The sequence below is a fragment of the Pelodiscus sinensis genome, chromosome 9, assembly GCF_049634645.1.
Source record: "Pelodiscus sinensis isolate JC-2024 chromosome 9, ASM4963464v1, whole genome shotgun sequence".
Lineage (NCBI taxonomy): Eukaryota > Metazoa > Chordata > Testudines > Trionychidae > Pelodiscus > Pelodiscus sinensis.
In genome coordinates, this window is record NC_134719.1 from 63,917,627 (window position 1) to 63,941,341 (window position 23,715).

General features: G+C 55.3%; 1 protein-coding gene across 1 annotated transcript; it reads left to right on the forward strand.

The window, feature by feature from the left end:
• The first annotated feature begins 3,965 nt into the window (after positions 1-3,965).
• On the forward strand, positions 3,966-19,594 carry LOC102455575 (dimethylaniline monooxygenase [N-oxide-forming] 2). The gene is made up of 8 exons (XM_006128795.4): positions 3,966-4,100; positions 7,385-7,573; positions 8,951-9,113; positions 10,970-11,112; positions 11,789-11,988; positions 13,833-14,188; positions 16,012-16,084; positions 16,534-19,594. The coding sequence occupies exons 1-8, from the start codon at positions 3,969-3,971 to the stop codon at positions 16,880-16,882; spliced, it is 1,605 nt and encodes a 534-aa protein (XP_006128857.2). The 5' UTR covers positions 3,966-3,968; the 3' UTR covers positions 16,883-19,594.
• Positions 19,595-23,715: the final 4,121 nt, after the last annotated feature.

Consider the following 23,715-nt stretch of genomic DNA (forward strand, 5'->3'; position numbering starts at 1 on the left):
GCATATTCCGCATCTGGCTAAGGACAGTGTGTCAGCTCTAGCTGCTGTTCTCTTTCTTCCTAGACACGGACAGGCCTCTTTTTGCTTCTCATTCGACTCTTGGCCTCAGTTACATCTTTTAGCAGAGTTGCAGGGATTTACAACGTACTGGATACAACGCCATTACCAGCCAAGAACGCTGAGGTACAGAGGCCTCAGGCCTCTCTTGCGTTTTAGATTGCTTTTCTTTTATCCAATGCCAGCTTTATGCAGCATGGGGACCTCGCTGCTGGGGTACTTCTGACGGTGGGCAAGGTCCAAACCAAACCCCTGACCCTGTTTGAATGGGCAATTTTCCCTGCTGATTTTATTTAAAGCCATTTGGATGCACGGCCACTGTAAAAAGTTGATTGATTCCTTCAGTCCTGCCCCCAAATACTCTTGCAGCCAGGGCCAGCTTCTCCAGCCCATCACGGCTGTTCAGTCCGTCCCCGACGCTGTGTGGGGGCAGGATGCTGGGGATGGAGAGGAGCCCTGGGCCCAGGGAGCACTACAGTCCAGACGGCCGGCCGAAATGGTAGCTGGAGCCAGGAGACTAGTGCAGGTTCCCCCAGCAGCACTTGGGCGTGACAGGAAAGCGGGCGGCGTAGGGATGGGGTGAGTGAGGGGCCGGGTCAGAAACTTGGAATTCATAGAACGAACTTGGCGGCACGGCCACTGCTCTGTGCACATCATGGCGGGGGAGGAGGATGCAGGATTGGTCCTCCCCAGTCCTCCCCATCCCCGCTGCTCAGTGTGCACACAACTCTGGGGAGTGAAAAGAAGGTGAGACGTGACCACAGACAGCGCTAGACAGCTAATGAAATCCGGTTCACGTGGGATCTTCATTAACCCGGGAAACTTCCCCGGCTTGCTTGGATCCGGCCCCCGAGGCTCTTCCCAGACCCCACACCCCAAGCCTGTTTCCCGGCAGCCCCCTCCCACACATTGAACCCCTCCTTTTTGACCCCACCCCCAGGGCCGAGGGGGGCCCACAAAATCTTCTAGCCAGAGCCCCTCCCCCCAGGCTCAGTGTGTGAGGGGAATGTGGGGAGATTCCCTTTTTTTTGCTTCTCTCTGCTTCTTACTTTTGGGCCCCCCCCCGCCAACTGATTTTTCTGTGGGTCAGCAGCTCCTGACCCAAAAAGGTTCCCCACCCCACTGCCTCCTCTCGTCCTCCCTGGGCTTCCACCCACCCCCTGTCGTCCCCTGGCCACCCACCCCTCCCCACCCATCCCCCTGGCCTCTGCTGCTCCCCAGGGCCACCCCATCCCCCTGGCCCCACTGTCCCCCCCCACGCACACTGCCGCCTGGACTCTAGCCCCCGGCCCAAGCCGCAGCAGCTCGCTCGCCTCAGCGTCCGGGCGAGGCCGGTATGAGAGGAATGCAGGGGAGTGCGAGCCGTGTGCAATGTGGAGATCCAGGCCATGCGACCCAGGTAGGGGCCGGGCGGGTCACGGACGCTGCTTGGGAAAGGGGACGATGGAGCCAAATCTTGTGGCTCAAGCGCCTACCCAGTGGCCCTGAAGTTTGGTTGTTGGGGGACGCAGGGCAGCGGGGCTCTCAGCCGCCCTATGGATGGGACCCGCCGGGGCCCAGGGTGGCCTGAGGGATTACCTCGGGCCATGGTGCGGGGCAGCAACAGGGGCCGGGCCCCCCGGCACTCACCACAGCGGGGGGAGCCCCGGCAGCCTGCTCCGCTGCAGCACCCGTCTCCCAGCCCCCCGCTTCTCCAGGCGGCGGCGAGAGGAGCCACCGGCCCCGGGCCCAGCCCGCTGCACCCGACCGACGCCGGGCTGAGGGGAGCAGGCTGGGGCCGGGGCCCTGGTTCCTGCCATTGTGCTGAGTGTGGGGAGGCCACACGGCCACCCCACGCCAGGCATCCCAGGTAATGCCCCAGCTCACATAGCTCAGGGGAGGGGGAGGAGCGGGGGTGGGAGTGGAGCAAGGGGGGCTTGGGGAAGGGGTGGATGGGGACTGAGGTGCAGGGGGGCTGCCCCCAGTGCTTGGGGCTCAGGGGTGTGTTGCCCCAGGCCTCTCGCGCCCCTCGGGAGGGCCCTGGGGTGAGCCAGGTATTTCGACTTGCCTCGCTATCGCTGCCAGGCGCCTGACCGCAGCCGGCCTGCTGGAGCCCGAACCACCCGGGCTGGCTCCCCGATGAGCCCTGCCAGCCCCCCGCGGCCAAACCGGAGAGACTCTCCCCCTCGGGGGTCGCAGCCCTGAGGGCACATGGGGGCGCGCGGTTCCCAGCTTCCCCGCGAGGGGATCTCCCCCCGCCTCCCAGGACTCCAGGCGCAAAGCCCCACGCCCCGTCCTGGGTCCAACGTCCCCCCAGACGTTCCGTCGAGACCCACTAACTGAATCGGAGCCTCCGCCCGACGGGCTTGAAGGGTTCGTATCCGCCAGGCAAAATGACCCCTGGCAGAGCAGGCGGCCCACCCTGGCCCCATCCCCCCGGCTCCCGGCCCCGGTTGGCTCGCGCGTCGGGCTGTGCAGCCTCTGAAGCCCAAACTCCCAGGGACTGGGGGGGCATCTCCCCCAGGGAGCAGGCCGGGCACATGTCTGAGCAGTGAGATAAAGGCTGGGGAAGGGAAAGGTTAGCTCCTCCCATGTATAAAGCCCCTTGCTGCTGTCGGGCGTGTTCATCTCCTCCTGGCCGGGGAAGAGGCAGCGTGTCTGCTCCGGGGGAAGGGAAAGCACAGGTAAGCCCTGGGAAGGCGCGCAAGGAGGGGGAGGACCCGGGCGGAGGAGGAGGATGTCCCCCTCCAAGCTGCTGCCTCTAACGCGAGGGAGAGCGGGACGCTGGTGACAGCACAAGGTTGGGCTGTGGGGCAGGTAGGGGGTGGCATGTGGGGCAGAGGGGCAAGCCGATGGGGTGGGAGCAGTCGGGTGGGATCGTGACGAGGGGCTGGGGGGCGGGGAGACGTCCCGAGTATATAGAGCAAACCGGGTTTGCATGTTGTTTTTTGCAAGCTTTCTCCAACTCCCCGGCGCTCTGGTTTCACAGCAGAGAGTGTGGGGGCGGGAGGAGAGAGGGTGGCCCTCCCGGGCCCTCCCTCCAAACTGCAAGCCTCAGGCAGCTGTGGTATGCCCCCCGCCCGCATGTGTTGGACTGCCCGGTGCTCCCCCCCCTAGAAACCAAAGGAGGCATGTGGTTTCACTCTTCCTTGGCTCCGCTCTTCCGTTCCCTTTGCCTCTTTCTCTCCTTGGCTGCCAAACCTGGCACCCGAGTCGTTTCCGTAGCTCTGAATCAGAGCGCTGGAGAATCCTGCGGTTTCCCCCTTGCACTGGTCTCTTTGCTGCCCTCGGTTCTCTTCAGACCGTTTCCTGATGGGCCACGTTCTCATTTTCCCTCTCACCCTCTTCCCTCGCTTTCCTGGGGTCCCCTTTACCTCCTGCCCTCCCCCAGGGCTCCTTCAGCCTTCCTCCCAATATCTCCTCAGATCCAGCCTTCGCCTCACCCCTCACTCCCCCTTGTTCTTCCCCAACACCCAGGGGAAGGGCTCAGGAGATCTGGGCACTCATTTGGCCTGCCTCAGTTTCCCCCTCTCTCATCTGATGCTATTCTTGCAGGGGTGGGGTCAGTCACATGTTTAAGGAGAGCGCTGTGGGAGCACACAGAATAGTTGGTATAGCTCGCCCCTTTCCTGCGTCCTCGCTACATTATTTCCTGTCTCCCATCTCCCAAATTGCTTGCTGTCATCGGTCAGCCCGCCTAACCACGCCCTGGCCTTGTACCCCTAGACAGCCGCCTCCCCAGCACATCCAAAGCCTCCTTCTCTTACGCCCTCTTCAGCGGACACTCCCAGCCACGCCGGCGTTCCTCAGCACTCACCTGAACACGCCAGACTCCGTTCCGTCCCTCCCCGCGGCACAGCCCTCTGAGGTTCGGCGGAAGCCAGGAGGCGCTCAGTCCCCGGTGGTGCGTGGCGTGAGCTCTCCCGGACGCGATGGCCAAGAGAGTCGCGGTGATCGGCTCGGGCGTGAGCGGCCTGACCTCCATCAAGGGCTGCCTGGACGAGGGGCTGGAACCCACCTGCTTCGAGAGGAGCGACGACATCGGGGGGCTCTGGCGATTCAAAGTAAGTGGCCGGCGCGTTGCTTGGGGAGTCGGCACGCTGGCCGGTTCTGAAAACTGGACCCTCCCCTCTTCTGTCCTTGATCCCCTGCGGGGTCAGGCATGGAGAGACGCCAAGAAGGGACACCAAAGGGAGGGGGAGAAACGTGGTAGCACCCTCCACACTAAGGGCGCTGGGACATGTCGTGTGCGCAGTGGAACTGGAGAAAGAGGGTCGCGTTTCGGGAGGAACCTAGATCGGTGTGACATCAGGGGCTCTGCTTGCAGGCCCCCCCAGAGTCTCCGTATATATCCCCGGCCGGCACAATATAGATCTCTTTCCTACAGCTCTGCCGGCCTGCCCGGGCCCTGGGCACTAATGGTGCAGGGCTGCACAGCTGCAATGGGAGGCGGTTGTGGGCCAGTCATGTGGGGTGGCCGGGTTTGGTTGGACGTATTCCCGGAGGGGTCCTCGTATCGCATCAACTTCAGAGAATCATCTGCCATTCCTGGAGATTGCCGACGACCCGGGGGGGCTGGCAACCGTAGCTCCGTGGCCTGCTCTGTGACACACCCCTGGAAAAATCACAGAGAAGTCCAGGTTCTTTAACGCCGTCTCTGCGATGCTCCTGACCCGCCCTGTTCTCCTCCCTTGTGACGAGGGCCCCTGATCACCGTCTGGCTCCGGAACTTGCCCCGGAGCCTCGAAAGGGACGAGCAGAGGGATTTCGGGACAAGCACGTCTCTCTTGTGCTGCTTCTTGCAGCAGGTTCAAAGCCTGGGCGTGGCAGGCTGTTTGAGAAAGGGGGTTTGGTTGGGTTTTACTGTATAAATATCAGGCAGGACCCAACTGCTCTTCCTTGGCTTTGCAGGGGGGCTCATGGGGCGTGGGGAACGTTGCATTATGTTCGTTTGCAGCAGATGGCCAATGCGAGCTCTACTGGAAAGAGGTTTTCAGCCTTTACCAAAGGCATCCTTCCGCCGCGTCCAGTAAACGCTCAATAGGTGGGACCCAAAACACTCAAAGGGCAACTATTTTTGATGGGGGGGGGGACACTCCCAAATTTTGATAAATGGTCAACAACGTGGAAAACTTCCATTCCCCTGGATGGCTCATTTATTTCATTGTGATGCCAAAGTCCCACCGGTTCTCCAGCTGTCCCGATTCTGTAGACAAGATGAGTTTCCAAATGTCAAATAAAAAGCTCTTAAAATAGACACAGACCCTTTCAGGGTGCTGGTTTCACCCATCGTAAAGAAAGACGAGGCCAGCACCTCATTACTTTTTCCATTGCATTCCTCCCAACGGCAGCCTCTCCCTTTGCATGTTGCGGAAAACAGCTCTTTTCCCAGGGCTTCCGGTTGTCCTGGCACCACCAAGCCCTGGCATTGCTTTAAGTTAGGAGAAGAGGAAGCCGCCTGCTGAATTTGGTGATCCTCGCTCTTCCGGTTTAGGAGGAGTTCTTGAACAAACGGACTCGCAGACAGACCCAAACTGAAGAGATGTCCAGCTAGCTGGCTGTACACTGTGCTGGGTGTGAGAGAGGCCCTCTCCACCGTGTAATGCCAGGGAGGAATTTTTGCCCTAGAAGAATAATTTCATTAGGCAGCAGCCGTGAATGGTAAATTACAGGGTTGCCCCAGTTAGAAATGTGGCTGATTATGGTACTAGTGAAAGCAGCAATTCTGTGCAAATGAGCGGACGCGATGATCACGTCTCCGGCGTGGCTGCCAAAGGAGGAATAAGCCCGAAGGACACAAGGGAGTCTTGCCACATGGCAGAGCCGGTAAATGATTTACAATGGTCCTGAAACAGTGACCTGGCTGCAGCAGCGTGACCCAAGTGTGCAAAGTCAGCTCACAGGTCGTCAGAGCTGCTCCGCTTGCAGTTGGTCCCAGCGGGCCTGGGCAGATGCTGCAATTTCAGTAGGGCTCCAAAGGCAACAATTGCAACATCCCCCCACGGCTGGCACGTGCTAGCCACCCCACAAGGCCCCAGTGGGTTCATCCATGACACGCCCCAAGTCAGACATCCTCAAAGAACGTGAACATCTAAAAAAAAATCTTTAAATACAGGAGAAGGGAATAATGCCACTTCCTAAAACATGAGCATGGCCACATTGGGTCAGACCAAAGGTCCATCTCGCCCACTGGCCTGTCTGCTGACAGCAGCCAATGCCACATGTCCCAGAGGGAGTGAACAGAACAGGGAATCCTCACGTAATCCCTCCCCTGTCGTCCGTCTAGGGACGCCATTCCTACCCATCCTGGCAAGCAGCCATTGCTGGACCTAACCTCTATGAGTTTATCTAGCTCTTTTTTGAACCCTGTTAAAGTCCTGGTCGTCATAACATCCTCCAGCAAGGAGTTCCACAGGTTGCCTGTGTGCTGCGTGATGAGCAGATAAGAACCAGAGGCCCATAGAGATCCTTCATGGTTTTTAGGCTCCTAACTTCCATTGGATCTGGGCCTTAGTGACGTCTCCAAGGTGTGATAGTGAGTCTGTAGCCAGGGCTCTCCTGAAGGAGGTGGGAGGCCTGGGGCAACCCCTCCACCCAAGGCCTAGGCCCTGGGCCTGGGGCAGACCCCTGGCTGCAGGCCCCGCCCCTTCCCCAAGCCCTGCCCTTGCTCCGCCCCCACTCCACCCCTGCCCCTAGCAACGTGGCCTGGGGAATTATGGGGAGCCTTGTGCAGCAGGAAGTTGGGGAAGTGCTCGGGCCCCTGACCCTCTTATCACAGCAGCGGGAGCTGGAGCCTTCTCCATGCCACCACGCCACAGTGCCCTCCCAGCCCGCTGCGGCCCGCGTCTCCTCGGTAGCGGGAACCGGAGCGCCCTGGGCCGGGGCGCTCTGCGTCCCCTGCCACTGAGACGCGGAGCCCAGCGAGCTGGGAGGGTGAGGCAGGGCAGTGGAGAAGGCTGCCAGGTTGCTCCTGCTCCCGCCACCGTGGTGAGTGTGGGCTGCGCCAGCCCCCCACCGTAGGTAATCCCATGGGGCCCGTCCATAGGGTGGTTGGGGTGGCTGCAACAGATCCCCTGAAAGCGCATGGTCGGGGACGGACGCCCCGGCCCATCCTATGGCTGGACGGGCTCTGTCTGTAGCGCACGTGCTGAGTTCCAGCCCACACCCTCAATGACAAGAGCATCTTCCCGAAGGAGAGTATCTGTGCAAAGGAACCGGCGTGGTTCGGACGTGGGACGCGAGCGCACCAGGCCACCGCGAACCCGCCTCAACGAGCGGCCCACAGCGCCACGGAAAACCTGGCCGGGTGGCACTCCCTAGAAACCTTTTCTTGCCTGGTCCTTTCCAGGACAAGGTCGAGGACGGCCGAGCCAGCATCTACCAGTCCGTCTTCACCAACTCCTCTAAGGAGATGTCCTGCTTCAGTGACTTCCCCATGCCTGAGCACTTCCCCAACTTCCTGCACAACACCCGCTTCCTGGAGTACCTGCGACTCTACGCCAAGCGCTTTGACCTGGGGAGACACATCCGGTTCAAGGTAGGTCCCAGGCCGATTCTCCGGCCCCTTTGGGTCTCCTGTACAAGGTGTCTTGTTTCTAAGGGGACAGGTCCGTGGTGAAGCCAGTCCGCAGGTGTCCTGTATATTCAGGCCCCCTTCCATCAGTAGTGTCGGGTCCTGCTGCTGACCGGATCCCAGCTCGCCAGCTGCCCGCCCGCCAGCAGCGACGGGTGAGTCCACTAGCCGATGATGGGGCCAGCCACAGCCCACGGGGCCGGCCGTTCCCCCTGCTGGGCCATCAGCAGAGCCCCATTGCATGCTGGTTCTTGGCCAGCAGGGCCCCGTCCTAATTCCGACTGCCCGGTTGGAGTGGCTGGCGAGCGTCAAGTAGCTACCTGCCACCTCTACTGCCCACCCATCAGCCCCTTGTGTGCTCCCGCTCTTGTTATCCTCTCCCTGCGTTACCCCTTTGACCACCCCCCCCCCGAGCCCCGCTACTCCTCCGTATCTCCCGCCCTGGCGTGTCCTGCTCCCAGCACGGTAACTGAAGGTACAAAAAGCAGCATCGTTGTCACCTAAGTGATCTGAAAACCTTCCCCTTTCAGACTCCGCGTGATGAGCTATGGCTGGCAGGGGATGTTTTTACCGCCCTCTCACCCAGGCCTGGCAGTTACGGGCCCAGTTGCTTAGCACAGCTAGGCAACGGGGACTAAACGCCCATCACAACAGGAACCTGCCTCTGCTAGGGCTGCTGTCCTTTCACTAAGCACGCTCAGGCTTGTCCTACGGACTCAGCAAATTGTGCCAATTTGGTGATCAAAGACACTAACCGAGAGGTCTCACTTGTAAGGACAATGGGTGGAATCGAACCTGGTACCTCTGGAGCGTAGAACGGGAGCTAAAAACCAGCTGGCCGGTAGCTTGTGTGAGACTCATGAGCTAAGCTCCGGAGGTCGTGGGTTTGATTCTGCCCACAGATGGCTGGGATCTGTCAGTGATACCCTGACCCCAACGGAGCAGGAAACATTTGGCATGAAAGCCTAGTGGAGACACAGCCAAAATGTCACCATTAGACATAAGAGTGAACGCCTTGTTAAAATGAACTGGCTTAGTTCTCTTGTCTCTTAGCTGTCTCCGGCTTCATTCCAGTCACAGCTGGAAGGTTTTGTTTGCAGGCGACAATCTTGCTTTTAAGTCAAATGAAAGCTTGCGTTCTGGAAAGGCGAGATCTGTCCAGCGGGCTGGAGAAATGAGCCCGTTTCTGGCTGGCAGACTGCTTGGTCGGCATTCCTGCTTTAAGTCAAACCAGAATACGGCGTCCGGCTCCCCTCTAGTCCCCGAGTGCCTCCGAGTCCCAGCAGGTCTGTTTGACCTCTAATATGGTGCGGGGCTGTGTTTTCTCGGGTTTGCTTTCAGACCACCGTCGTCAGTGTGAGAAAGTGCCACGATTTTCCGACCACCGGCCAGTGGACTGTTGTCACTGAGAGCGACGGGAAGCAAGAATCCGCCACGTTTGATGCCATTATGGTTTGCATGGGTCACCACATAGAATCCCACATCCCGCTGCAGTCTTTTCCTGGTAAGATCTGGGGGGCACGTGGGGTCCAGGCTAACCAGCTGCAGAAGCAGGAAGAGCGAGTAACAAAGGTTTTCATCCCTGCATTGGAGTGTGAGTGTTTGCCTCACTGCCCGACCCGTTAACGACGTGCCTGGATCGGATTATTCCTGCTTGTCTCTCTTGAGACGTTTGTGCTTTAAGCCAGGGGAGGGAACCTATGGCCCCAGCCCTCCTGCAACCGATTCTTCTTTTCTCTGCTTGCTCTCCTGTTCTGTCGCTTCTCTTCGCCTTGACAAATCGCCGTCCCACTGTTTACATCGCACACATTCTCATCCTCGCCAATCTTTTCAGACCTTCCCGGGAAAGCACAGGGTGGGACGTGTTTCTTGTGGACCAGGGCCTGGTTCTGTATCTACTGTAGCTAAATGGTTTTCTCCTGGGACCCAAGTAAAATTCATCATCGGTCATCGGGAGGTAGCTAGACCGTGGAGTGGCTTGGTCAAACATACCAGGCATGCTCACATGTTTGCTCCATTCTTAACACTTGGCACGGGCCAGCTGGCATCCCAATTAACTCTCTGAGAGTGAGACATGACTGCAGACAAAGGACTCAGACATCTACCGCAATGAGGGTATGTTTGGTGCAGCTATGGCGTTGGGGGGCACCTTTCTGTTCCCCCAGTTCTGGACCAAATGAGGAGCATCACAGCTCTGGGGGTAACTTAGAGCCGCTGTGTTATGTCACCCACACTCGGTGCTCTGTCCTGCCCCAGACGGCCCGCCCCCACCTCCAAAGAATGCTGTGGAGCGTGGGAGGGAGATATTCAGTCTTTCCGATCAACATTCATCCTCCTCGCTGTAGGAACTACACTCAGCCCACTGTGTCCATGAGCGAAAGATCCTGCTCCCCACTGAAAACCTACCTCAAGTTTTGTTTCTAGACAAATCTACGTGTTTCTAGATCTAGATGGTTGTTTCTCGCGTTTCTTTCTAGACTTATCTAGAAGTTTGTTTCTAGGTCTATATGTTTGTGTCTCGTTGTTTCTGGACATACCTAGATGTTTCTAGAGCTAGATGGTTGTTTCTAGACTTATCTAGAAGTTTGTTTCTAGGTCTATATGTTTGTGTCTCGTTGTTTCTGGACATACCTAGATGTTTCTAGAGCTAGATGGTTGTTTCTAGACCTATCTAGATGCCTTCTGAAGCTGAACACCCTACATCTCAATGTCTCTAAACTGTGGGAGGGGGCAAGAGAGTTGCAATGCACTCTTGGAGCTGAATTTTTCTGCATAAGCCTCCAAATCAACTGACATCCCCACAAAATGTGCAGCCGCACGCCCCAGAACTGGAAGATGCTCCCAATCTGGAGCTGAGGGTACGTCTACACTACAACCAGGGCACAGCATGTGTAGACGGACTCCAGTTAGCTCAAAGCTAGATGGAGTAACTCTCACCGTGACACCCTGGTGACCCCAGGGGTAAGCCCTGCCCCACTTAGGCTGCTGGGTACAATCACGTAGGGTGTGTCTAGACTACAGGGTTTTTTCGAAAAAACTTCCCCTGAATCTAGACTGCTGCTGCGTTCTTTCGAAAGTAAATGGAAAGAACGCAGCAGTCTTTTTGACTGCCGAGAACCTCGTTTTACGAGGAAGAATGCCGTTTTCGAAAGTGCTCTTTTGAAAAAAGGCGCTGTGTAATGCAAACCGCTTTTTAGAAAGAGAGCATCTGGACTGCCTGGGTGCTCTCTTTCGAAAAAGCGGCTTGCTTTTTCGAAAGTACTGCTTGTAGTCTCGACGCGCTTTTTCGAAAGAGGCTTGCAGTCTAGACGTAGCCTTGCTGTCTCTCTGCGCTGATTCCCATCCTTCCTTCTCTCCTAGGCATCGAAAAGTTCAAGGGCCAGTATTTCCACAGCCGGGAGTACAAGACGCCGGAAGGGTTTCAAGGCAAGACCGTGGTGGTGATAGGCATGGGGAACTCTGCGTCGGATATTGCTGTGGAGCTCTGTCAGACAGCCAAACGGGTAGGGTGACTCTTCCGGCTGCCTTTGTGCCTCGGGGGGAGGGCTGTGGAAAGCAGGAGTCCATATACTGCATCCATAACGGACCCGGATGCAGTACAGAGACTTGTTAAATGGAGCCAACGCCCAGAATACACCCCATCCCCGGTACTGACGCCCAAACCTTTGCTTCTCTGGAGCAGGAAAAAAGGCCTCTAAAGACTGATTGTGATTATTGTGATTGGTGGTTTGTTCCCTGTATTTCAGTACCGCAGTCGTGGTCCCATTGTGCTAGGCGCTGTACACACCAAACAGTAGTGCATTCCTAACCAGCCGGCAGTTGAAAAAGACAAGCTGGACAAAGGGTGGGGAAAAAGAACTACCCATTGTGTGGATGGGAAGAAAGCCCCTGTTTATCCCCATTGTACAGATGGGGAAACTGAGGCACACACAGGTTAAGTAATTTGCCCACCGTCACAAAGGGAGCCAAACCCAGCTGTCCCGAGTTATACAAGATCTCCCTTCCTTTGAGCCCGGTACGTCTGGGATCAGCCTCCAAAAGCAGTCTCAGGAGGGTGTCTTTTCCCACCACTCACCCCCGCCTCTGTTCTGAGACACTGGCTGGGATTTGCAATGCAAACATTGTGCACGCAGTGGCAGACGGTTCCTGTTTCAAGTGGAATTCTCCGATGCCCTGTAGGTGACCCTCAGCACCCGAGGAGGCTCGTGGGTTATGAGCCGGGTGTACGATGACGGCTACCCCTGGGACACCATATTTCACACCCGCTTTAGCAATCTGATCAGAAGCGTCCTGCCGTGGCCCCTTTTGAAACGGGTGTACGAGCGGAAGATGAACACGTGGTTTAACCATGAAAACTATGGCTTGGTGCCACTGAACAGGTACACGCTTGTCCCGGGCTGCTGGTCTGTGGGTAGCTGGGGAGGGAACAGACACGGAGCCGTGCCATTATGACGGAGGGCAGAGGTTGTCCTCACCCACCCCTTACTCGGGCTAAACTCTGACTGAAGACAGGCCTGGCCAGACTAGATCAGACCCAAGGTTCCTCTGCCCCAGTCTCTCTCTGACACTGGCCAGGACCTTGTGCTCCAGGGGAAGTGGCAAGAAACTCTGTAGCGAGCAATTGCAGAACACATTGCGTACGGACGCATTTCTTCCTGTCCTCCAGCACGTCGTGGTTAGATTGTGCCCTGAAGCATGCGGGTTTAGAACCCTTAATGTATTGTATCCCGCACATCCGGGTCTTCTCCTAATCCACATGCACATCATTCTTTTTATAACGCTGCAGAAGATCAACCCCCCCAATCTTTAACCCCTCCACGCCCCAAAAAACAAACAAACCTGGGACGGTTTGAAGTGTGGCTCCAGCGAGGACAAGTCGGGCCCATCTCTGCTTAAAATGCCAGGAAAGGACCCAAGATCAAAACATGTTCATTCTCCAGTCAAAGAAACGCTGGGAGCAGAGAGGAGGAGGGAGTGGTAAAGACGGGTGGTCTATTTTATATGAAATCAGTTCTCTCCTTGGCAGGTTTTCAAGGCCGTCTTTAACTATGTGGAAAATGCTCTTGGGAAGCCAAGTCCTGCCAGGAAAGCGCAAATATTTATTCTGATTTCATAAAACAGTTGATTAAAATATTTCGATGTGGGTAAGAGTTTGGCACGCCCAGGAGAAGAGTGCAATGGGTTAGATCCGTAGCATTCATTTCCTCTGAGCGCCGGAGGAAATGCAGCCATTTAAACAGAAATGGTCAAAAAAGTCTCCCTTGGATTGCCTTAGTTTTGGGGAGCAGGTCGGCCTACAATGCCTCCGTCCTGGCTTTCAGGCCTGTAAACTCATTTCCCTCAGAACTGTGGGTGCTCTGCCCCCCCTAGAAATCAGAATACGTCACATTTGTGGCGGCTTGAAACTTTTGAAGAGAGCACAATTCGGTGACACTCTAGTACTGGGCCCAGCTGCCCTATGACAACAGGGATGACAGTGTGAAAGGCGTATTACTAATGTGCTGTTTCTACCCCACACTTCTTGGCTAAGCGCCATTGATGGACCTAACCTCCATGAATTTATCTAGTTCTTTCTTGAACCCCGGTAAAGTCCTGGTCTTCACAACATCCTCTGGCGAGGAGTTCCACAGGTTGACTGTGGCTTAGTGAAGAAAAATTTCCTTTTGTTTGTTTTAAACCTGCTACCTATTGATTTCATTTGGTGACCCCTAGTTCTTATGGTATGCGAACAAGTAAATATTTTTTCCTGATTCATTTCATCCATATCTGTCATGATTTTATAGACTTATATCATATCACCTCTTAGCCGTTTCTTTTCTAAGCTGAAAAGTCCCAGTCTTTTTAATCTCTCTTCACTGAGCACCCATTCCAAACTCTGCATCATTTTTTCTTGCCCTTTTCTGAATCTTTTCCAATGCCAATATATCTTTTTTGAGATGAGGCAACCACATCTGCATGTGGTATTCAAGATGTGGGCGTATCATGGATTTATACAGAGGCTATAAGGTATTTTCTGTCTTCTTCTCTAACTCTTTTTTAATGACTCCTAACATTCAATATGCCAGATCTAGCGAAAGGACTAACAGCTTCGCTACAGCTGGCACACTGCAGGACCTGTGGCACTTGGTCCTGGCACCCCTCTGGTTGTTTAGGAGAGCGAGGATGTACCAACGTTGCCCGGCAACCCCCAACCAGAGGCCTCCACCATCTTGTTTCCTCCCAGAGCCCTGATGAAAGAGCCTGTGTTCAACGATGACCTTCCAAGCCGCATCCTGTGTGGCAGCGTAGCGGTGAGGCCCATCGTGAAGGAGTTCACCGAGACCGCCGCCATCTTCGAAGACGGGACGGTGGAGGAGAACGTGGACGTTGTCATCTTTGCCACCGGTTACGGCTTCTCGTTCCCTTTCCTGGAGGAGTCCGTCATCAAAGTGGAAAATAACGAGGCCCCGCTCTACAAACACGTCTTCCCCCCGAAGCTGGAGAAGCCAACACTGGCGGTCATCGGCCTCATCCAGCCGCTTGGGCCCATCATGCCCAATGCAGAATTGCAGGCTCGCTGGGCTACACGAGTCTTTAAGGGTAAGTGGGCAGGCTTCTTATGATACCTGCATGCATGGGGGCCAACGGCTTCTATGGGCCCCCGGGCAAGGTGTGGGGGCGGAGACTTGAGCAGAAGGGGTGGAGACTTGAGTGGACAGGGCGGGGACTTGGGCGGAAGGGGCGGAGACTTGAGCCAAAGGACAGGGCCAGGACATCAACCCGGACCATGGTATTGGAGCTCCCATAGCAAAGTCCGATGGCAATTTAAAGCGGCCCAAGGCTCCGGCCACTACCACAGTAGACCGGAAGCACCAAGCCCCTTTCAATCATCAGTTGCCCCATTTACAGGCCTGCATGCATACTAATCGCCAGCAGGGTGAACATGTAAAGTCATGTGACCAGAGTTAGCCTTAAGTGGGCCCCACTGCCACTACAATCAGTAGGACTGCCCGTTGCATCGGGGTTCAACTGAGCATCTGGCTTCTGCGGCAAGGCGTTTTGTGCTTGATTTTGGAGAGGAAAGCTCCATGGGCGTGGAGGACGGGGAGAGAGTGGTGAAGGCGCCCCAGGCAGGTTCAAAAGACAAAGGTTCCACTGCTCAGTGAGCCAGACACCTTAACGTCCCTCGTTACACGTTCACTCTGCCGCTTTGGGTTTATTTTGTTTAACAGTGAGGGTGACGAATAGCTCTGGTCTAGCTCAACCACAAGCTATGGGCTGGAGACCAGAATCAGAAAGCGACATTCTCCGGTCAGGGTGACGAAGGAGACGTGACAAGATATCATGGGGATCCTGTCAGCCGTAACATGTTTTCCTCTCTAATGTAGCTTGCTGCCAGAGATCTGAAAGCAGGGCTGGTGATCTTACCCCAGAGTCTCAGCGGGGGAGCCGTGTTAGTCTGTATTTTTAAAAAAGGATGCATTCTGTGGCCCCTGAGAAACTAACAAATGTATTAGATCATGTGCTTTCATAGGTAAAACCCACCTCATCAGATGAGTTGGAGCGGAAAATGCACAATCCAAGGTATACATATATAATGCTGCTAAGCTACATTGACCTTCCGTGGTTCAGCAAATTCTCTGGTTGTGAACCAGTCAGGTCCTCAGGGTGCCAGCCTAGAGAGGTTCAACCTGTAGAATTCCTCCTTATTGGGATGGTCTCTGTAAACTTACAAGGACTTCTCTGGAAAGTATCCTGCATTTTCAAGGTGCTACCTAAACAAAAGCTGACAGCAGCGCACTACAGAGCATGTCTTATCCTTTTCATCTAACATTGGAAGGGAAAGGTGGAATTAGAGGAGCAGAAAAAGCTTTTCTTCCTCTCCGGAACGTTTAATAATTTAAACCCAATGCCTCACGGAGGAGGTCAGCTGAAAAAAACACATTGTCTTGGATTTCAGCCATCCGTAAGCTAGGATTTGCTATTTACATGTAACACAAGCTTCTGGTCGAACAGGACGGCTCTGTTGTCATGTTTAATGAACATTTCTGAATGCACAGAAGCCTGGATCCACCAAGGTACTGCCCTGGAGTGAAGGGAAGTTAGGAGCTTACATACCCAGGGGGAAGGGCCTCAGAGACCCCAAGCTGAATTGAAGCCAGATGCCACAGGGGCAGATTAAGTGAATTTCTCGTGTCATGGTCCCCATGGAAAAACTGGAGCAGCATGATGGAGAATTGAGTCCTCTTCCCTGTTGAGGCCGTGGCAAAGCAACACTTCCACGCGTTTGTCGTAGAACGTGAAAATGACTTTGATGTAACAGACCAGGGCAGGAAACTTCCCAACCCCAGATCTGAACTTGGACGCCTGGGTCCCCCTGTAATTCTCAATACTCAGTCATAACAGCTGCTTTCACTTTCTAGGGCTGACCGAGCTGCCCTCGGAGAGCACCATGATGGCCGACATTGTCAAGAGGCGAGAGAAGAGAATCAAGTGGTATGAACCATCCCTTGATTAATATTACGAGTCTCCCCTCGACTTGGGAGCCACTGCTGCGTAGAGAGGAATTGGTGTTTCTCCTCCTCTTCGCACTCTGCACGGGGTCATACGGGAAGTCAAAGGGAGAGTTTCTTCCATCAACCTCCTGCTGTGAGGACACCACAGAAATCTGGCTTAAGGTACATTGACTCCAGCTACGCAATTCTCGTAGCTGGAGTTGTGTATCGTAAGTTGACTTTCTCCTTAAGTGTGGACCTTGGCGCAGGCTTGCCAAATGCTTTGGGCAGGATGTGTGCGGCTGCAGAAACAGTTCGTAACCAGCTGGCGCCATGGTTCAGTACATGGGCCTTGTTCTCTGCAAAGCTGGGTCTGCAGGCTTTGGGGCATACAATGGACGTGGCTCACCAACCCGTTACAACAGACCCCTTTTCGTTCTTTCTCCTCAGGTTCGGCACCAGCCGCAGCCAGACGTTGCAGACGGATCACATCGAATATCTGGATGAGCTCGCCGAGGGCGCGGGGGCGAGACCCCGAATCCTTCCGTTGCTCCTGAAGGATCCCAGACTGGCCCTGACCATGTACTTCGGCCCCTGCAGCCCCTTCCAGTTCCGCTTGACCGGCCCGGGGAAGTGGGACGGAGCCCGAAATGCCATCTTGACCCAGAAGGCGCGGATCATCAAGCCCACAAGAACCCGGGAGGTGCGCGGTTCCTCAGACCATGCCCTGGTTTCCTACTGGCTGGCCGTCCTTGGTCTCCTTGCTCTCTTGGCTGCTGTCTTTGTCTGTCTCCAGTAGGCCGCGCTCTGCGATGTATCAGGTCCTCTGAGATGTGATGTGATGCTCCCTAGAGAAGCCTTTCCCTTGAAAATAGCAACCTCCTGGCCATACACCAGACCGGGGGTCCCATCCAGACAGGGGCTGAGCACCTGCAGCTCCTGACTGGCGCTAACACACCCTGTGGGTGCGCATCATCACTCTTTAAAATCAGCCCCTTTGATTGGCGCTCGTTAGCAAAGCTGTGGGTTACGATTTTTCAAAGCAGGGTCAGACGGATAGTCAGATGGTCTTCTCTGGGCCTTCTCTCCGGTCCGGAAGCTCCTGTTTCAACTCACAGGAAGTTGTGTTGCTAAATGTCTGAGTCTGCTTTACTTTGAGCTGCGGACATGGGCTCTGTCTAGTGCTGAGGGCTTGTCTAGGCACATAAATGGTGCCCTTTTGCAGTGCAGACACCGCAATCTCAGGACAACCCTCAGCACAGACGCGCTTTAATGGAGTAAGCCACCTCTATGCCTCTATTGCTGCTTCATATATATAGGAAGGGGGATAATCAATATTGTTATCCCCACACTGGGGGTTGTGCTGTTATCGCTGTTTTAATCGGCAATTGCTCCGGTACCAACGCCGTTCTACGGGTACAAAAGCTGTGAGGAGACTGATTCCCACAACCTCCCCATTTCCTGTTTGAAAGGCAGAAAGACAGACCAGACCGTTTTTATAAGCCAGCAACTACAGGCCAGGCCCTGTCAAGACCCAAGATGTGTCTGTGTCCTGCTCCGCCGAATATATGAAAGTGAGGCCTACCCTGTAACGTTTCTAGCTGCCCATTTAGCTCGGGCCTACAGTTGGACCTGAGGTGGAGCCTCAGTCAACCCTACTCAGCCTCAATCAACCCCAGTTCAGAAATCTCAACACTGAGAGAGGTAGAAAGAGAAGGGGCCGGGAGGAGATTTCGAAAGCCCTTGGCATTGGCCTAACTCTTCCCGCCGAGGTCAAGGCTAAAACTTCCATCCCGCACAAGGTGACTGCTCAAAGGCCTCACAATCCAGGGCGGACGTCCTGGGAGTTCTAAGACCCAGCCGAAGCTCACCTTCCATTGAACCCCCATTAGCTTTGTCAGTCAAGAAACACCTCGTTGACCTACCTACGGGGCTGCCCCCATCTCTGCAGAGACACATTCGTGGGAATGACAGGCGTAGGATAAGTCTTGCAGTCGGTTCTCGCCTTTCCATGACTCATGCGCAACGTTGCCAGCTGCTCGGCCTGCTGGGTAACTTGCTTCTTGTTTACTGAGAAAAGAGACAACAGCTTGAGTCAGTCATCGACTAGCTCGTTCAGAAAGGAGGTCAGATTCTCGGGTGATAGAAACGCCTGGTGTAGCTCCTTTGAAGTCAATGGAGTCTCTGGCCCACAGCTTTCACAAAAGCAATATTTTTGTTCGCGTTGCGTTAGGCACGCTACAACCGAGACGGAGGGGGAGGATTTTTCAGTGCAAATTTCTCTCTCTGGTGGCTCGTAATGAATTGTTTACAGGCTGAAACCTGGCAAACTCCCGGCTCAGTTTGGAAACATGCTTTTGGCGAGCTTGGAAACTGTCGGTTTGCCCCCGCACCACCACCTACTTTTTTTTAAACACAAGTTCATCGGTGTTCAAGAGGCATTTGAGGAGCACTTTGTTTTTAAGTGTAAAGGGAGGTGTACTTAGTGGCTGGGGGGGAGGGGCGGAATTATTTCGATTCTTAAAAAATACGCACATTTTCAAATGGACTGCTGACACCTACTGACCGATGTGTGTGATTTTTTTGCCATATTCACCCGCTTGCCAATAACACTTTCAGAGTGCCAACAAAACACTGCTTTCCAAACAGCTGCTCTTTGCCATTATATGCTTAGAGCCACCATCTTGCGTATAATGCTTATCGGCTTTGAAGGGAGCTTTTTACGCTGTTTTTAAAAGAGGGAGCTCATGATACCATCTACATGTTTTAAAGTGCTACTAGGCTATTTGGTGTTTTTGTCTGAAAAGGTGTTAGATTAGGAGAGAGAATGGGAGACCTTCACAACTGAAGGTTGCTTGCATAACTTTCATGTATCTTTTTCTGCACCCTGGTGCGAAGGGCCTGAATCTTATGAAACAGCCATTTGATCATGGCTTTTTTTTCCCCCCTTTGTGTTGAAAGAATAGAGGGCTAAAAACTCTATATTTGAGATTTTAAAACTCCATTTCAGCAAGTTAAGAACGACAGTCCCCATAGAAACGCCGGCCTTAGCCACGCAGCGGGTTACCCCGAATGTAACGAACAGCGTGCGTTTAAACGGACCGAGCCACACGGGAAGGAGTGGCTCCGTTTGGTTCAGCTGAAATGGATTAGGCAAATGCTAACGTGAGGAAGCAAAACCAAAGTGAGCCCTTTTCGAGCCCGAGGGGCGTGGGGTGGGCTCATCAAACCGGTTTAATTAAGCCCTTTCCAGGCTGTGGTAAACAAGGCCTTTCGCTCCGCCCCCTCGAGCAATGCAGAAAAGTCGAAAGTTTCATGATCACAGGATACTACTTGCATTACTAGCACCGACGAGGGAAGGCCTGCGCCGCGAGCTTTAGCAAACACAAACCTGCTTCTCCTAGTCCCGCTGGGACCGATGGCCGTCAATGGTGCACCTGGCCCGTTGCAAGCTGCCAGCTCTGTCCCGAGGTACCGAATGCACAAGCAATAAAGTGAATTCCTCTGCCCACCGCGCATGTTGCTCTTTATTACAAGGGTTGCATGAAATATTTGCCATCCAATGTGGGGCAAAGCATCTATCTCTACGGGACTTTCAGGGAGTGCAGCTCTCACAGACCGGGAAGGGGTGAAGGCACCCGGGGAGGCCTAGAAACTGCCCAGGTAGTTCCTGGAGGGCGAGCGGGGAACAGGCAGGAAGGGGCAGGCCTGTCTAGCTGGCTGCTGGGGTATTCCAGCCATTCCGGGAAGGGGGAGCAGGGTTGGAGCTGCTCTGCCCAGAGCAAGGAGGGAAGCCAGGAAGACGGGAGGCGGCCGGCCCAGGGAGGCAGGGTCGGATTGACCTTCTGTGGGCTGGTGCCAAAGACATTTCAGGCTCCCACCGACACCGTCACGGCCCCTCAGGAGCGGCACAGTCAGCCGGGCCAAAGCAGGAGTGGGGCCTGCCCAGGCTGGACTCCATCAGGACCCACTTGCCTAGGGGGCCTGGCTACCTGCCCACACACAGACCTGAGACCAGCCCGGCCTCTGCTCCTGGGCTGGGCCCGGGCAGAACTCCATGGGCGGGGGGAAGCAGAGCCAGAGCTATGCTGGGGAGCAAGGCAGACCCCGGGATGTGACCCCCCCAAGGGCCCAACCAGCCACGCCCAGCAGCCCTGCTCAGCCCACACGGGGGAGCCTGACTTCTAGGCAGCGGGACCCCGATGGCTGAGCCGACCTGCTGGCTGGGAGCTGCTCGTACCGCAATCCATGCGGGCTGGGCTGCCCTGGCCACGTGGACGGGCCCTTCCCAGCGTGGGCCCGGCCTGCTGGCACCGCTGGACCCCCAGTACTGCAGGGTGGGAGAGTAAATCCCAGCGCGGCTGAGGTGACAGTCCCCGGACTGGACCCTGCAGTGGGGGCGGGCCCGGTGCCCTTGCCAGCCGCCGAGGGCACGGCATTGACCGGCAGGGCACTGAACGGCAAGATGGCCGACAGCGAACCAAAGGGCTGTCCCCAGAGCGGGGGCCACACTAGGGACCATGAAGCAGCTCCCAAGAGCGGGGAGGGGGAGCTGCCTGCAGGAAAGGGCGTCCACCTCCCGTGCACCCCCCCAAGTGACTGGGAGGAGGCGCCAGACAAGCAATAGGCGCTGCCCCCCATAGGAGAGGCTGGAGCGAGATAGCTCCTTGCTGTTGCTTGGCCTCCCTCACTAGTTCACGCCTCTGCCCTCTTCTCTTTTCGCCACCCAGTCCTCCCCCTTTTCCCTCCCGCCGCCGGAGCAAACCTGAGGAGCTCCACCCAGGCCTGGAATGGAGCCTTCCCCCTCCCGAGGGAGGAGCAAGGAGGTGCCCCCGACCTCCCCTCCCTGCCCCGAGTGAGGGGAGGCGAGAGGCGAGGTGGTTCCCCGACACGGGGAACGCGCTCTGAGGAACAAGGAACGCGAGGCCTGGCCAGGAGTGCGAAGCCTGCGCGTTGCTACCTTCTGGTACGTGGTGCGTCTGAGAAAGCGGCCGGCGACTGGCCCAAGCTGAATATGTAGCTAGACCGCCTGAAGCCAGAGCCCTTCGGCCTGACACTGACGCCGACTGGTGGAAGACGCGGGCGGAGGTTTCCTCTGTACCCGCTCAAAAATAAACACTCTAGTCAGCTGGAGCCACGACCACAGAACCGCCTTCCTCCCTCACACAGTACCCCCCTCTCCGACCAGTTACAGCTATTCACCGCAGGAATGCACGTCGACCCGGGATCCACGGCCACGCACCACGGCGGAGAACGGTCCCGCCGAGTGCCGGATGGGACGCCGTCAAGCGAAGCGCTAACCGATTTTGCAGGGTTTTCAATCCTCCCAGGACAGGCCACCTTGCCTGACACGGCATTCCCTGCACAGGGCTCTGGAAGCTGCGGCGTAGTTATTTCTAGGCGCTGGCTCTCCCCCGCAGCAGCAAACGCCCCTCTCGCTGCTGCTGAAAAGGAGCCGTGCTCCAGATGGAAAAAGTTACTCCGGTGACCTGTGCTTAGCCCGCTAATGCTCAACAGACTGGCCAGCGGGAGGAATGCTGCTTCTAACCAGCTCTGCCTGCAGCGCCGTGCCACAGAGAAATAAAACATTTCCGTTTTTACCCTGCTCCTGCAATGAAAAGCAAGCAGTCAACTTAAAATCCAACCTGGGTTTTTTTAATGAGTTAAAAGTAGATTCTGATAATGGCCAGGCCTTTAATCTGCCTGCCGATTCCCTCCCCGCGCCCAAATCCCAGCTCTTCTTCACCCGGTTTTCTCTCTGTGTAACTGAGAGAGACACTGATACAAAATAAGGGAAAGCAAAGCACCGGCCTGGTTAGAGCAAAACCACACGATCATCTATGTGCGCACAGCACCTCGCACAATGGGTGCTCAAAGGCGCCACGGTAATATTCACGATGGATAATAATTACCCAAGAAAACAGTGGAATCGACGAGACTGCATTGCTAGAATCAGTCCATGTGTTGTGGCGAACTCTGTTTAGTGCCAGATGTGGTGAGGGGGCTACCACCATTCCAGTCCACGTCACACGCCGATCATTTTATAGACGTCTTTCCAAGCTCTGGTCTGCACTAGGGAGTTATCTGGAAACAACTCTCCTTCTTTCGAAATAGCAAGCGGCGCGTCCACGCTACCAAGCACATTACTTGGAAATAACGGGCTAGTTATTTCGAAATACAGGCAGTCCCCGGGTTACATGGATCCGACTTACATCAGATCCCTACTTACAAACGGGGTGAGACAACCCCGCACTAGCTGCTTTTCCCCCTAGCAGACCAGGGAGACACGAAGCTAGTGCCCCACCCAGCAGACCAGGGAGACACGGAGCGGCTTTTCTCAGCAGACACCTCAGCTTGAGAATAAAGGACTGAGGGAAGTGAGGTGTAGGAGAATAAAACTGAGCTCTGGAGAAATGTTTGGCTAGAGTTTCCCCTACAATATGTACCAGTTCCGACTTACATACAAATTCAACTTAAGAACAAACCTACAGTCCCTATCTTGTATGTAACCCGGGGACTGCCTGTAGTAACTCCTGCTTTCCATGGGGAATAATGCTTATTTCGAAATAGTTATTTGGGGAGTTGTTTCAAAATAAGTTATTCTGGAATAATTTCCTAGTGTCGACACATGCCCCTCGTTACTACCATCTGTATTTCTTGCATGTAAGGACCAATTCCTTTGCAGGCTCCGTAAGGCAAGTCCATCCAGAGAGGGAACGTCTGCCTACGGTGTTTACAAGAAACGTACACACAATTGTTAGTTTAGTTCAGCGCTTCTCAAAATGAGGTTCGCAAGCCGCAAGTGGCTGTTTAATGTGTCTCCTGCAACTCTTCGCAGCACATGACATTAAACTACTGTGCAACGGAATGATTGGCCGATCGGGATGCTTTTGTGATGCTAGGAAACAGTTATAATGGATGAAATCGGCATAGCTGCTCTGTTATTTGCTGTGCGGATAATTATATATAATTAATTTCCCTGTCATGTTGTTTAACTATGTAAACAGACTTAATCTCTCTCTCTCTATATTTTAGAGTGCGTATGTCTGTCTGTGAGTCCGTTTGCAAGAACTCCTCCTCAACGGGAAGAGCGAGGGCCACCAAATTTTTGGTTGTCGACTTCTTCTTCTCCTAACTGAAAGCAAAGTCAGGGTTTGGTGGTGCCAGGACAACCGGAAGCCCTGGAAAGGGACTGTTTTCCACCACATGCAAAGGGAGGGGCTGCTGTTTGGAGGGACGTGGCCACTGGGGGCAGCTGTACCACCAAGGGAGTGGTACATCTTGGCTACCAGCACACCAGTAAATAACCCTCCTATCCCGAACCCTTTCCCCCTCTCCCGGCCCCTCGCTGCAGTTCTGGGGGGCGGGGGGGAAGCCCACTGGCAGCTGGGGGGAGAAAAAAGGCCCCTGATGGCCGGTGGGGGGACTTGGGGGAAAGAAAGGGCTCGTGCTGGATGGGTCCCCCCCACCTTGAGCCCCTCCTCATCCCCCAACATTCATTCTTTCAGCCCCCCTCTACTCCCAGCCTCCTGCATTGCTCCCCCCCTTCGCCCCGCTAGCCCCCTGCCCTGGATGCCAGGCAAGCCCACTAGCCCGTACTGTAAATGAGCCCGTGAATTCACACCGCTGTGG

Bases quoted from the DNA above. Each gene is read 5' to 3' on its own strand.
- LOC102455575 (XM_006128795.4), top strand. From the start codon at position 3,969: ATGGCCAAGAGAGTCGCGGTGATCGGCTCGGGCGTGAGCGGCCTGACC. The intron at 11,989-13,832 runs GTACACGCTTGT...GTTTCCTCCCAG, and splicing joins GGCTTGGTGCCACTGAACAG to AGCCCTGATGAAAGAGCCTG. The intron at 14,189-16,011 runs GTAAGTGGGCAG...TTCACTTTCTAG, and splicing joins GGCTACACGAGTCTTTAAGG to GGCTGACCGAGCTGCCCTCG.